Genomic DNA, 14,782 nt, shown 5'->3' with positions numbered 1-14,782 from the left:
TTTTACTTTTAGGTACATCGTTAGTTAGAAGCTTTAGTTGAGCTTTGCGTTTTTGGAGCCGAGACATTTTTTCTTCTAGAATTATGGATAAGTAATAAGGAGTATTGCACTCACTGTTAATATGGAGCCTTTTCTGCGGTTGAACGGTTAATAGTGCCTTATTGTAATGAGATCCACCTATGCTGCATTGTGTGAATTGTGTTTGGTCCCGTTATCCGAGCGGTATCGTTTTGTACCCGTGATCGTGAATTCATGACTTGTTTGTTCTTGAGCGTGAGAAATATGGATAAGTAATAAGGAGGATCGCACTCACTGTTAATATGGAGCTTTTTCTGCGGTTGAACGGTTAATAGTGCCTCATTGTAATGAGATCTACCTATGCTGCATATTGTGAACGTGTTGAGATGACGTATGTTTAATACGGACGGTTCATTTAGAAATGGGGCTTTGTGTGTCATTTGTTATTTATGTTACTGTGGTCGTGGGTCTGAATCGTTGTTTTTGTTTACGTTTCGTGTGCTATGTCCGTAGTCTGTCCCGTTTCGTGTCCAATGGGCTTTGTGTGGTGCTCGCGGCTTCTTTTTTTTGTGTGCTTGTGGCTTGTTGAATCCTCCTCTTTGTGTGCGTCCCGTTTCGTGTGCAATGGGATTAAATCCTCCTCTTTGTGTGTGTCCCGTCCGTTGCTTGTGTGTGTGTGTGTGGGGGGGGGGTTAGGGGGGTTTGCGGGCTCTTTTTTTTTGTGTGCCAGGGGCTTGTTGAATCGTCCTCTTTGTGTGTGTCCCGTCCAATGCTTGTGTGTGTGTGTGGTGGGGGGGGGGGGGGTGTTTTTCTCGTGCGGCGCTGTGTGCGTCGCCTGCGTTTGACTCCTTTTTTCTGTGCTCACTCCTTTTTTCTGTGGTCTTCTCCGCCTCTCGTGGCGCCTCATTTCTTGGTGCGCCTGCGCAGTACGTCTTTTTGCGGCTACGGCCCATGGCCGGATGTCCCTGCGTCCATCCGGTTTAGCATTCTCGGTTAGTAATATGGATTCCACGCCCATTGTCCAATCTCAACAAAGTTTTGCGCAGATATTTCACTCTGCCAGGAATTGGTGGTAGACTACTTTGGAACCCAAAACTTTGACTCTGGGGGTACCTTATCAGGGGGTGGGGATTCCCTTAAACCACAGTGCGTTTTGAGAACAGTGTCATTTTCCAGACTTTGAACCCCGAAATTAATTCAGGGCTCAAAATCCATGAAAATGGCATTGTCCTATATTTGAGCAAAGTGATATGTCACACTTAATTAAACATTTTCATTTAATCACTGTTTAAATAATTGTTTTGGCAAAACTATGCCTTCTAAGAAAAGGACATCAGTTGGCAAAGGGTGTTCTGCATGCCAAAAGGATGTTCATTTAAAAAGCAAAGGAAATATCATAAAAAGGAGAAATCAGACTTGAAATGAAAAAAATGGACCTGCTATTAGACCTGCAAGTGAAATGCCAGAACAAGACAAAAGCCAGACTTGGCAGACAGAAGGACCAGAGCTGCTGCCTTAACAAGAAATACATTTATTAAAGTTAGACAGTTGTGCCTTAAAGCCACTTAGCAGGGCAACACCGCATGCTGCTGCTAGTAAGAGAACATCACAAAATAACAGGTGGTGGTAAGTGAAGCAACTGAGCTTCCTTTTGCACATGGTTTTGAAAAATGTACACTGCAATGTGATTTTGCAACTGCCAAACTCACTAAAAAGGCTGTTTTGGAGTTTTAGAAGTATTTTATAAAGAAAGGAACATACTACTTTAGAACGGTTTGGCAACACCAAAACAATTTAATGAGGTGCCACATGAGACTGTGGACACCAAACTACAAGAAGTGGGAGTTCAGGGTGTGCTGTGTAGATAGGTGCAAAACTGGCACACACACAGTAAGCAGAGTGTGATGGTGTGAGGAACCTCATCAGAATTAGGTGACATTAAATGTGGTGTGTCCAGCAGAGGGCAGTGCAGGGGCGGCTGCTGCTTTTAATATATAGAAATGATTGGGATAGGAATATAAAGAACAAGCTGGTTAAGTTGGCAGATGATACCAAGTGAGGTGGATTGGTAATAATAATAAAATAATAATACATTTTATTTATATAGCGCCTTTCCCATGCTTAAGGCACTTACAGAATTTAAGAAAGAACGGCAGGGTATACAGTATATAGCATTGTACAAACCAGATAAATAAATGAAGAAGATTAAGACAGTAAATTCAGAGAAAAAAACCTAACAGACAACATAATTGATGGTCTAGCACACACACATACAGTGCATCCGAAAAGTCTTCACAGTGCATCACTTTTTCCACATTTTGTTATGTTACAGCCTTATTCCAAAATGGATTAAATTCATTTTTTTCCTCAGAATTCTACACACAACACCCCATAATGACAAAGTGAAAAAAGTTTACTTGAGGTTTTTGCAAATTTATTAAAAATAAAAAAAATTGAGAAAGCACATGTACATAAGTATTCACAGCCTTTGCCATGCAGCTCCAAATTGAGCTCAGGTGCATCCCGTTTCCCCTGATCATCCTTGAGATGTTTCTGCAGCTTCATTGGAGTCCACCTGTGGTAAATTCAATTGACTGGACATGATTTGGAAAGGCACACACCTGTCTATATAAGGTCCCACAGTTGACAGTTCATGTCAGAGCACAAACCAAGCATGAAGTCAAAGAAACTGTCTGTAGACCTCCGAGACAGGATTGTCTCGAGGCACAAATCAGGGGAAGGTTACAAAAACATTTCTGCTGCTTTGAAGGTCCCAATGAGCACAGTGGCCTCCATCATCCGTAAGTGGAAGAAGTTCGAAACCACCAGGACTCTTCCTAGAGCTGGCTGGCCATCTAAACTGAGCGATTGGGGGAGAAGGGCCTTAGTCAGGGAGGTGACCAAGAACCCGATGGTCACTCTGTCAGAGCTCCAGAGGTCCTCTGTGGAGAGAGGAGAACCTTCCAGAAGGACAACCATCTCTGCAGCAATCCACCAATCAGGCCTGTATGGTAGAGTGGCCAGACGGAAGCCACTCCTTAGTAAAAGGCACATGGCAGCCCACCTGGAGTTTGCCAAAAGGCACCTGAAGGACTCTCAGACCATGAGAAAGAAAATTCTCTGGTCTGATGAGACAAAGATTGAACTCTTTGGTGTGAATGCCAGGCGTCACGTTTGGAGGAAACCAGGCACCGCTCATCACCAGGCCAATACCATCCCTACAGTGAAGCATGGTGGTGGCAGCATCATGCTGTGGGGATGTTTTTTCAGCGGCAGGGACTGGGAGACTAGTCAGGATAAAGGGAAAGATGACTGCAGCAATGTACAGAGACATCCTGGATGAAAACCTGCTCCAGAGCGCTCTTAACCTCAGACTGGGGCGACGGTTCATCTTTCAGCAGGACAACGACCCTAAGCACACAGCCAAGATATCAAAGGAGTGGCTTCAGGACAACTCTGTGAATGTCCTTGAGTAGCCCAGCCAGAGCCCAGACTTGAATCGGATGGAACATCTCTGGAAAGATCTTAAAATGGGGGACACAGTTGGAAACTTGTGAAGGGTACATTTCACATAAACATTAGGATGTTTTTCTTTGTACAAACATCCAATAACTGACCAAATAGTGTAGTGGATAGTAGGACTTCTGGAACCTTCAAAGCTCGACTTGATGTTATTTTAGAAGAATTAAGTGGATAGCACTGGCGAGCTTTGAGCTGAATGGCCTGTTCTTGTCTAGCTTGTTCTGATATTCTCAACAACCGTATGATCCTATTGGACCTGGATTACGAGGGGCAGTCAAAAATTTCCTGGAATTGTGATATAGCGGGAGAGTGAAAGATCAGATTACACACACATTGTTGTGGAGGGGAACCCAGCACATCTGTGGACCAATTATAACAGGTCTAAATTGGTTTCGGCATGTAGTATTGTTTTAATTACTGTTTGAGTGAGACGTGTGCATAGTCATTCGGTGCAATATCGCAGTGTTGCAGTTTGAACAATGTGCTAACATCAGTGTGCAAATTGGGGACTCATACGCTAAGTGCTGCAGTGCCGCTAGCGTATCTGAAGCTGATTTCCCTAATTTGCATATGAAGATGGTGTTAGTACGTTGTTTGAACTGCGACATTGCGCTGAATGACTATGCACACATCTAACTCAAACGGTAATTAAAACAATACTACACACTGAAACCAATCCAGACCTGTTGTAACTGGCCTACAGACAACATCCATCCATCCATTTTCCAACCCGCTGAATCCGAACACAGGGTCACGGGGGTCTGCTGGAGCCAATCCCAGCCAACACAGGGCACAAGGCAAGAACCAATCCTGGGCAGGGTGCCAACCCACCGCAGGACACACACAAACACACCCACACACCAAGCACACACTATGGGGCCAATTTAGAACCACCAATCCACCTAACCTGCATGTCTTTGGACTGTGGGAGGAAACTGGAGCGCCCAGAGGAAACCCACGCAGACACGGGGAGAACATGCAAACTCCACGCAGGGAGTACCTGGGAAGCGAACCCTGGTCCCCAGGTCTCCCAACTGCGAGGCAGCAGCGCTACCCACTGCGCCACCATGCCGCCCAACAATGTGTGGGTAATCTGATCTCTCACTCTCTCGCTATATCACAATTCTGGAAATTTTTTGACTACCCCTCGTATTTCTCAGAAAAGTGTCAAGCTGAAAATAAATGGGCAAAAACTGTCTTTTGGTTAAAAAAAACCCCACAATGAGCAAAAAAAAAGGCACGCAGTGTGAATGGTGGACCTTCTATACACAAGTACACCAAGCAATGTCCAATTCAATTTGCCACAGGTGAACTACAAACTGGAGTGTCACAGCAAAGGGTCTGCAAACGTAAACGACTGCATGAGAGAATTTCAGTTTTTGATTTATGATAAATTTGCAGACCTTTCTGAAAACAAGTTTTGATTTTGTCATTATGAGTTACTGAGTGTAAACCAATGGGCAAAAAATGGCAAATACAATTAAATCTACAACACAATGAAGTGTGCGGAAAGTGAAGGGATCCGAACACTTTCCGAAACCCCTGTACGTACAAGCTGAGTATTGAGTTCAGCGGGTTTACAGCAGTGCCATAAAGTGTTGGCAACTGAATGGGGGGTTATATTAACGTGCAGCCCACTGAGAACATGAAGGGTGTGGTGAGTGGCTGGGGGCAATACTGGATGGACCCGGAGAGGGACTACGCCTCCTCCAGACCATGAGAGGGCAGCCGCCCTGGTTGGTATGGGGACCACGGGAACTAAGCATGGAAGCTCAACCCTATAGGGGCCCGTGGTCACCACCAAGGGGGCGCCCAGATGCCTGAAAAGCCCTGGATGTCAGTATTTCCGCCACACGAAGGAAAACCAGGGACACCCGGAGTGCTTCCGGATGCTCGTGCGGCACTTCCGCCACACCAGGAAGTGCCGCAGGAAGCTCAAATGGAGGTACCTGGAGCACGTCCAGGTGGACATAAAAGGGGCCGCCTCCCTCCTTTTGTCAGCTGGAGTCGAGTGGAAAAGGACAGAGCTCGGAGGAGAGGAGTGGAGGTGGTGAAGAGAGAGGCACTGGAAGAGGCCTGGACTGAGGGTGGTTGGTGCAGGGTCACTGGGTTGTGCGAGACTTTGTAAATAGTTAAATATGTACAATAAACGTGTGTGTGGTTTTGAACCATTGGTGTCTGCTTGTCTGCGTCTGGGCTGGTTCCCACAAGGGGCAATTAGCACAGTTTTTGGGAAGCACTTTTGAGTGCAGGGGTCATTACTCACGGACAGTGGGCACCTCCATTTGGGCTCATATGGTGTGTCAGTTGACAGCTGCCAGCCTCTTCATGTGACTCTAAATCAGTAAATAAACACACTGCAAACAGCAGCCGCTCTGTTACCTCTAATTGCTACAGACCTGCCCATTACGTTTCGAACCTCCCCATGGGCTTCCTCCCTAGCTAAAAGGCACAATTAGGAAGATTTTGCTTTACTCCTAACTATGCAAGTACAGCACTGAGTTAACCCACAGGTTTTCAATTATGCTGCTCAAATACATCAGAGGCTTTGTTTTCAGTCATTTGATTTCTGAGCAGCACAGAACTGCACTCAACCCGACACCTGACTTCATGTTTGCTCTCAGCCTCGGGCGGGTGAATATAATGCCAATATACAGAACTCTGACCCCTTCACATTTTACACATTCTGTTATGTTGCTGGCTTGTGCTAAGATCATTTAAATTCATTTTTCTTGAATCAAATAACACTCAATGCCCTAGAAGGACAAAGTGGAAACAGGATTTTGGGAACTTAAGAAAATTTATTACTATAAAAAAAAACGTAAATATCCCACTGACTCGAGTATTCAGAGCCTTTCTTCAGTTCTTAGTTGAAGCTCCTTTGGCAGCAAATCTAGCCTAAAGTTCTCTTGGGTTTGATGTGCTAGGGTCTCATCACTGGTTCAAGTTAGGTTTTTAATCTATTTAATAGTTTTGTTGAGTAATTTTCTCAAACTAAATAAGGAGAAAACAGAAATTTTAATGATTGGCAAAAATGGATATAATGAGGTTATTAGAAATAAACTTGATGCATTAGGATTACAAGTCAAGACGGAGGTAAAGAATTTAGGGGTATATTGACTCTGACCTGAATTTTAAATCAGATATTAATCAGATTACTAGGACAGCATTTTTTTCACCTAAGAAATATAACAAAAGTTAGACCCCTTATGACTTTGCAAGATGCTGAGAAATGAGTTAACACTTTTTTTTTTTAGTCGGCTAGATTGCTGTAATGCACTCCTCTCAGGACCACCCAAAAAAAGACACCAATCGATTGCAATGAGTGCAGAATGGAGCTGCTAGAATCTTAACTGGGAAAAGAAAACCCGAGCACATCACACCAGTCTTAGCGTCACTACACTAGTTACCTGTACCATTTAGAATTGACTTTAAAATCCTGCTTATGGTTTACAAAGCCTTCAACAATCTGCTCCATCCTATATAAATGTAATGAATTATTATTATTATTATTATATCCCAGAATGCCTCTCACCTTACACTCCAAATTGTACCCTTAGATCTTCAAATGAGGGTCTGTTTAGAATTCCAAGAGCAAAACTTAAAAGAAGTGATGAGTCGGCCTTCTGCTGTTAGGCACCTGAAATCTGAATAGCTGACCGATAGAAATTCAGCAGGCTGATACGGTGGAGCACTTTAACAAACTGATAAAAACTCATTATTGTAACATGGCTTACTCAGAGCTTCATCTTAGTTTAATACTGATTGCTCTGTATATTTGATTAATTATCAATATCATTCCTGATGTCTCCGTAATCCGTACTAACCCCTACTCTCTCTTCTGTTCTTTTTCCAGTTTTCTGTGGTGGCGATCTGCACCACCACCACCTGATCAAAGTACCTTGACGTCCCTACATTGATGGTTTAATGGCCAGAAGTCCACATGCCCGTTAGGTAGCATGCCTAGAGGGGGCTGGGTGGTCTCGTGGCCTCAGAACCCCTACAGATTTTATTTTTTTCTCCAGCTGTCTAGAGTTTTTTTTTGTTTTTTCTGTCCTCCCTCGCCATAGGACCTTACTTTTATTCTATGTTAATTAGTGTTCTCTAATTTGAATTATTTATTTTGTCTTTTTTCTCTTTCTTCATCATGTAAAGCACTTTAAGCTACATCATTTGTATGAAAATGTGCTATTGAAATAAATGCTGTTGTTGTTTTGAATGTTACTTTTTACAGTGCCCTCCCTAATGTTTGGAACAAAGAGACTTTTTTTTTTGTTAGTCAACCCTTCTGATCCACAGTTTAAAATTACAAATCCAACATTTCAGGTGTAATTAATTTAATTTAATGGGATTTGCAGACAATTCAGTCACATAACACTTTTTTTGTGTGGTCCCCCCATTTCAGTGCACCATAATGACAGCTGGCATCTCAGGTGTTTGCGATTTCTCAGGCGGGTTTCATGGCTTCATAAGATACCTCGTCCTCCTTCTACCCTTAGTAGTGTATAGTTGCCATTGTTCAAAATGAGAACAAGTGCTGTGTCAATGAAAGTCAAAGAAGCCATTATGAGACTGAAAAACAAGAATAAAATCATTTGAGGCATCAGTAAAACCTTAGGATGACTGAAATCAACTGTCTGGACTATTATGAAGAAGACGGAACATGCTGGTGAACTCAGCAATCACAAAGGAACTGGTAGGCCAAGGAAAACCAACACTGCTGATAAGAGAAGAATCCTCACTACGGTCAAGAAAAAGCACCAAACTCCAGTCCAACAGATAAGAAACAACATCAGGAGGCAGATGTGTGTGTGTGTCAGAGACAACAATCTGTAGAAAACTCCATGAACAGAAATGTGGAGGCCACACAGCAAGAGGCAAAACACTAATTAGCCATAAAAAACAACAGGATGGCCAAATTACAGTTTGTTGAAAAACAACTTAAAAAAGGCTGCAGAATTCTGGAAAAATGTCTTGTGGACAGACGAGACAAAGATGAACCTGCAACTGAGTGTCGGCAAGAGGAAAGTGTAAAGATGAAAAGGAACTGCCCAAGATCCAAAGCAGACCACCTCATCTGTTAAACATGTGTTATGGCTTGGGCATGTACGGGTGCCACAGGTTCTGGCACACTTCTCTTCATGGATGATGGAACTGCTGACGGCAGTGGCACAATGAATTCTGAGGTGCAGAGAAACATCTGATCTGCTCAAGTTCTAGTAAATGCCACCAAACTCGGTGGACGGCACTTCATCCTTATAAGATAATGAGCCAAAAGGACTGATGAGGCAACACAGGAGTTTGTCAAAGCTAAAAAAGGGAAAATTCTTGAATGGCAAAGTCAAGTCACCCGAATTCAATCCAATTGAGAAGACCTTCCATATACTGAAGAGAAAACTAAAGGGTACAAGCCCAACAAAACAGGCAGGAGCTAAAAATGGGAACATTAGAGGCTTGGCAGAGCAACACCAGAGAAGACCCTCAGCACCGGGTGATGTCTATGAATCGTAGACTTCAAGCGGTCATTGATGGCAAGTGCTATGCGACAAAGTACTAAATATGACAACGGCTTTAATGGACCTGACATTGCTGTGTTGAAAAATTATGGCACCCTGGGGGACTATTAGGGGGACTATGTAGAAAAAGTGTCTGCAATGTGCACTTTAATCACAAGTCTCAATTGTTTGATTTATAATTTTAAACTGTGGAGCAGAGGGAGAAATCATGGAAAAATGGGTCTTTGTCAAAAACTATATGGAGGGCACTTGTATATTTTGTTAATTCAGTTTCTGGTGCCATCTTTTCTTTTGCTTTTGAATAATATCCCATTTATTATTTAACTTTGTCATCTTGTGTTATGTTAATATTGGACTTTTTATTATTATTTTTTTTTATCTGCCATGTCCCACTTATATAGAGCCTAAGGGGATGGACAGCCTCAGCATCAATTTCGATATTGTGTTTTGATTTTAATTTCTGGCTTTGTGCTTCTGGTTTTGATCTTCACATTTCATGTATTTTGACCCCTGCTCTAGTTTTTAATAGATTGTCTTTGTTTTCTGATGTTGAATTTGGTTGCTGCAGGCCTCTGCCTTTCGGGCAAAACCTATTTTTGCTCCTTCTACCCTACCTTGTGTTTTGTGCTTCTTAATTTTGAATTCTTTAAATAAATTCTTTAATTGTAGAAAAAAACAAAACTTTTTTGCTGTTATTGTGGGCCTGAGATATGGCAGCAATTTTTAATATTTGAAGGGGTGCTTAAGAATAACATGAGAACATCTGCCACACGATTGAAGCTCTACTGAAAGCAGACCTTGCAACACGAGAATGACCCTACAAGGTGTAGTAAATCCACAAAGGAATGGCTGAAAAGAAAGGGATTCCAGGATGGCCGAGTCAAAGACTGACTCTGAATCCCATCAAGATTCACAGGTGGGGGATTTGAAATGGGCTGTGCATGCAACACTCCCTTCAAACATCACACAGCTAAAAGAATTCAGCATGGAGGAGTGGGAGAAAACTTTCTCTTAGTCAATGTTGGGCAACTGCTAGACAGTCATAGGAAACACTGACTTGAGGGGGTGAGAACAGCTATTAGAGCCAAGGGGGGGGGGGGGCTTACTTTTTCCATAGGCAGAAATATATCTGTCCGTTTTTTATCAAACTAATTATTTCAACCTCATATTTGTGCTTTATTTTCAATCACACTAGCATCTGATACTGTTTAAATGAAGATCAAATTTTGATATGTCCACAAAAAACACTTGGGGTATACTTACTTTTTTTTTCTTTTTTCTACATGATTTTCCAATTCTCAAGGAACGTCTCGTCGGATTTTTTTTTTTTGAACTGCACAGACTGCAGTTCAAACTGCTTGCAACGTTCCTGTTTATTTTTAATTTGTTTATTTTTTTTTTTTTAAGTTGAAAAGAAAAATTTTAACAGCTCATGAGAAGGACTAACAGCTTCCAATCCCACCTCCAGCCGAGTGCTTAACCACTTCAAGATGTTGTTGGCTAAGGCGCATATTCTGTTAATGAGAAGTGCTCAGTCTCCCTTGGCATGAGATGGCAAGACTGAGCTTCCCCCTGTTATTACTGGCCTTAAGAGGCCCTCATGGGAGACACGTCATCACGCAGACTCCCAAAATTTAACATGGTCTTGTGTGTGATTGTTTTTCATGTAAGTGACAATGTCCCAGGGGGTTGCAGACTTCTGGTGGAAAAAAAAAAAAAAAAAAAACATGTTCATCTTTAAACTCCCTGTTGGAGCTTTAGAAAGAGCTTCCTGGTTATAAACATATAATTGCTATGCTTGACAGCAGTCCCAGCTGCCCCAGCAGTGCCAATGATTAACACAACAGCAGCAGCGGTCAAGTGAGTAGCAACAGTAACAAGGCAAGGAAGCCCACAACAGGGCGGTACTCACATGCTGTGGATGCCCAGCTAAGTTCTTATGCCGAAAGACCAGTGGGACCACCTTGGTCTCCTCATTCTCACCAATGCTGCAGCTTGAAATCGGGCTGTCCGGCGGGGTGGAATCCACATCCAGATGCTCTTCTTCCTTCACTTTCACATCTGGGGTTGATGAAAGAGACATATCCAGCACTCCAGGCTGAGAACCCGGCTGTGGAAAAAGGAGATAATCTTATAAAACAAAGACATTCAAAAGACTCCTTGTGAAAAGAATGTCAAGTTTGTCTCTAACCACCTGAGCTGGGACTTCAAGGAGTGTCACTTTCAGGTTCTCCTAAACCACTTCCAACCTGTCCATGGCCCTTCTGAGACAGAAATGCCCCTCAGTTCATTTATCAATAGAATTTATAGGGACAGTAAATGGCCCAGGCAAGACACTCCAAGGGGTTTTTAAAGGGGGAACCCTGGAAAATATCCAGGAGTTATATATATTGTGCTGTATGAGAAAACAGCAGTGTGTTTACAAGTGTTAAAATATAAACTAAAAGACAATGCTGAGCATTAAAGTGTAAAAATGATGCCAAGACAACCACCTCACCACTAATATCAGCAAACCAAGGAAACTGCTCATAGTCTTCAGGAAGCAGAACGCAGACCACACTGAAAATCTACATTGGAGGGGATGCTGTGGTTAGAGCTTCAAATTTCTTGAAGTGACCCCTAGTAGTTAACTGAAGCGGGCGTAATACATTTCATCTTCTGTGAGATGACTGAGGGCAGTTCGCATTTGTCCATTTATTCTCAGAAACCTGTACAGTTGCACAATGGAGTCCATTGCCACTGGCCCTCAACACATCGTGGCATGGCTGAAGCTGGTACAAGCTCTACAGAGGGCAGGGAAGATTACACAGGACATAATCAACACAAGCTGTACTCGTCTGTATCTGCAAATTTACTGCAAGCCAAGACCGGCCTGTATGTATGTATGTACTGTGTGTGGGTATATACAGTGCATCTGGAAAGTACTCACAGCGCATCACTATTTCCATATTTTGTTATGTTACAGCCTTATTCCAAAATGGAATAAATTCCTTTTTTTCTCAGAATTCTACACACAACACCCCATAATGAAAATGTGAAAAAAGTTTACTTGAGGTTTTTGCAAATTTATTCCATTTTGGAATAAGGCTGTAACATAACAAAATGTGGAAAAAGTGATGCGCTGTGAATACTTTCCGGATGCACTGTATATATATGTATATGTATAAAATATACGTGAGTAGAATGAAAAATAATCCCTCCAGTTTCATTTCTCATCAACAGATGGCAGTCATGATATGCGACAAGTGCTGACAAGTTTTGTAGGTTCTCCTCTGTCATCCCAACTGGTGAAACAGAACCCTGCACTGGACCCTCATCAGTGTGATTTAATCAGTGTGCTGTGATTAAGTTCTGGATGGCAGAAGGTGTTACTCCAAATCTAAATTCACCAATGTAACTTCAGGGATGTTAGCACTGTACTCTGCTGCTGGGCCAAAAGATGCAAATCCAGGCCATCCTGTATTACAACAAAATTAGGTCACACATTTTACATCCCACTATGGAAGAAATTAAGAGGCTGCATCTCACCACCATACCACATCCATCATACATTACACATTTGTCTTTCAGCAACCTCCATTTCTGTTTCCAAAATTGAAAGAAGACTTTCGTGGACATCAGTACAGATCCAGTGAAGAAACTGAGAATGCAGCCAGGACATGGTTATGGAAACAGAGTGCGGACTTCTGCCATGAGAGCTTCACATAACTTATTTATCGTGGTCAAGTAGGCATATAGTTATCTTGTGACTATGTCAAAAAAAAATGAATGCAAGTAATTACAGAGAATACTGTAAGAAATACTTCGTTGTTTCACCTTTGTTTAATTTATTAAAATATTTCCATCCAGGCATGACTAATGGGGATGCAGGCATTGCTTTTCATTCAACCCTTGACACTCTCAATGAGCAAATTATTAGGAACACCTGTACACCTGCTTATCCATCCAATCATCTAATGAGCCAATTATGTGGCAACAGCGCAATACATATAATCCTGCAGGTTCAACTCAGTTAATGTTCACATCACACAAGTAATCTCAGTGATTTTGACCACTGCATGATTGCTGGTGCTAGTTGAGCTGCTTTGATCATTTCTGTAACTGCTTATCTCCCGAGATTTTCATGCACAAAACAGTCTCTAGAGTTAATTAAGAATGATACAAAGGACAGCCCATGAGCGGTACTTCTACAGGCAGAAATGTCTAGTTGATGAGAGAGACAGTGTAGGAATCGTCACTTGAACTCAATCTGAGTATTGTTGCTGATCATGTGCCTCCCTTCATGGGCACAAATGACCCATCTTCTTATGGCTGTTTCCAGCATGATAATGTATCATGTCACAAAGCAATGCAGCAGGTGTGTTGCGTAGCGGTTGGGGCCTAGAAAGAGCCTTGCTTATTTACCCATCTACTAATGGCTGCTTCCAGCATCATAATGCACCACATCACAAAGCAAAAGTCGTCTCAAACAGGTTTCATAAACATGACAATAAGTTCAATGTTCTTCAGTGGCCTTACCAGTCACCAGATCTGAATCCAATAGTATGCCTTTGGGATGTGATAGAATGGGAGATTGCAACTAATAAATCCGTAGGGATTGCATCATGCAATCATGTCAACATGGGCTGGAATCTCAAAGGAATGTTTCCAATATATTGTGGAAATCATGCCATGAAGAACTGAGGCCCTATGCAGTATTACTACTAATGATTAGTCCTAATAATTTGCCCAGTTAGTGTGTGTTTGTGTGTATATTATATATATATATATATATATATATATATATATATATATACACACACACATATACAGGGTGAGTCAAAATTAACCTTTGAATGGCAGAAACAATTTAGTCACAAAACATACTTCATACAGTATGTGCAACATGATTTACAAGAATGTCTCAACCTGTTCGCCATCATTTTCAACACACAAAAACCAACAAGCAACAATACCATTTAAAACCAAGACACACATTTCACAGGGAACAGATGATACCACAGTCCGTATTCTGTCCTTCGGGTCATTGATATCACAAACTTTCTTGCTATACACGTCCTCCTTCACCATATCCCATAACCAGAAATCATAGGGTGTCAAATCAGGGGAGTGTGGAGGCCATAGCAATGGTCCACCATGGCCTATCCATCGACCTGGAAAGGTGTGGTCGAGATAAAAATAATCCATTAGTGTTAACATAATTTTGACTCACCCTGTGTGTGTGTGTGTATATATATTAGTGTGTGTATATGTGTGTATATATGTACACTACTGACGATAGATAGATAGATAGATAGATAGATAGATAGATAGATAGATAGATAGATAGATAGATAGATAGATAGATAGATAGATAGATGAGTGAGTCATGGCCGAAATTATCGGCACCTCTGGAATTTTCCCAGAAAATGCACCATTTCCCCCAGAAAATTATTGCAATTACAAATGTTTTGGTATAAACATGTTTATTTCCTTTATGTGCATTGGAACAACACAAAAAAACAGAAGAAAAGCCAAATCTGACATCATTTCACACAAAACTCAAAAACCGGGCTGGACAAAATTATTGGCACCCTCAACTTAATATTTGGTTGCACGCCCTTTGGAAAAAATAACTGAAATCAAGCGCTTCCTATAACAATCAACAAGCTTGTTACACCTCTCAACTGGAATTTCCGACCACTCTTCTTTTGCAAACTGCTCAAGGTCTCTCAGATTTGAAGGGC

The 14,782-nt window shown here is 41.9% G+C and overlaps 1 protein-coding gene across 1 annotated transcript in view; it reads right to left on the bottom strand.

Moving 5' to 3' along the window:
• Positions 1-14,782, bottom strand: part of atf7b (activating transcription factor 7b) — a 159,848-nt gene that overhangs the window by 25,149 nt on the left and 119,917 nt on the right. The window contains 1 exon segment of the mRNA XM_028825839.2: positions 10,969-11,166. Coding sequence (XP_028681672.2) covers positions 10,969-11,166 — 198 coding nt within the window.

Source organism: Erpetoichthys calabaricus, chromosome 3, assembly GCF_900747795.2.
Source record: "Erpetoichthys calabaricus chromosome 3, fErpCal1.3, whole genome shotgun sequence".
NCBI lineage: Eukaryota > Metazoa > Chordata > Cladistia > Polypteriformes > Polypteridae > Erpetoichthys > Erpetoichthys calabaricus.
The sequence above is the reverse complement of the archived record's forward strand: the minus strand, read 5'-3'. Positions and strand labels throughout refer to the sequence as shown.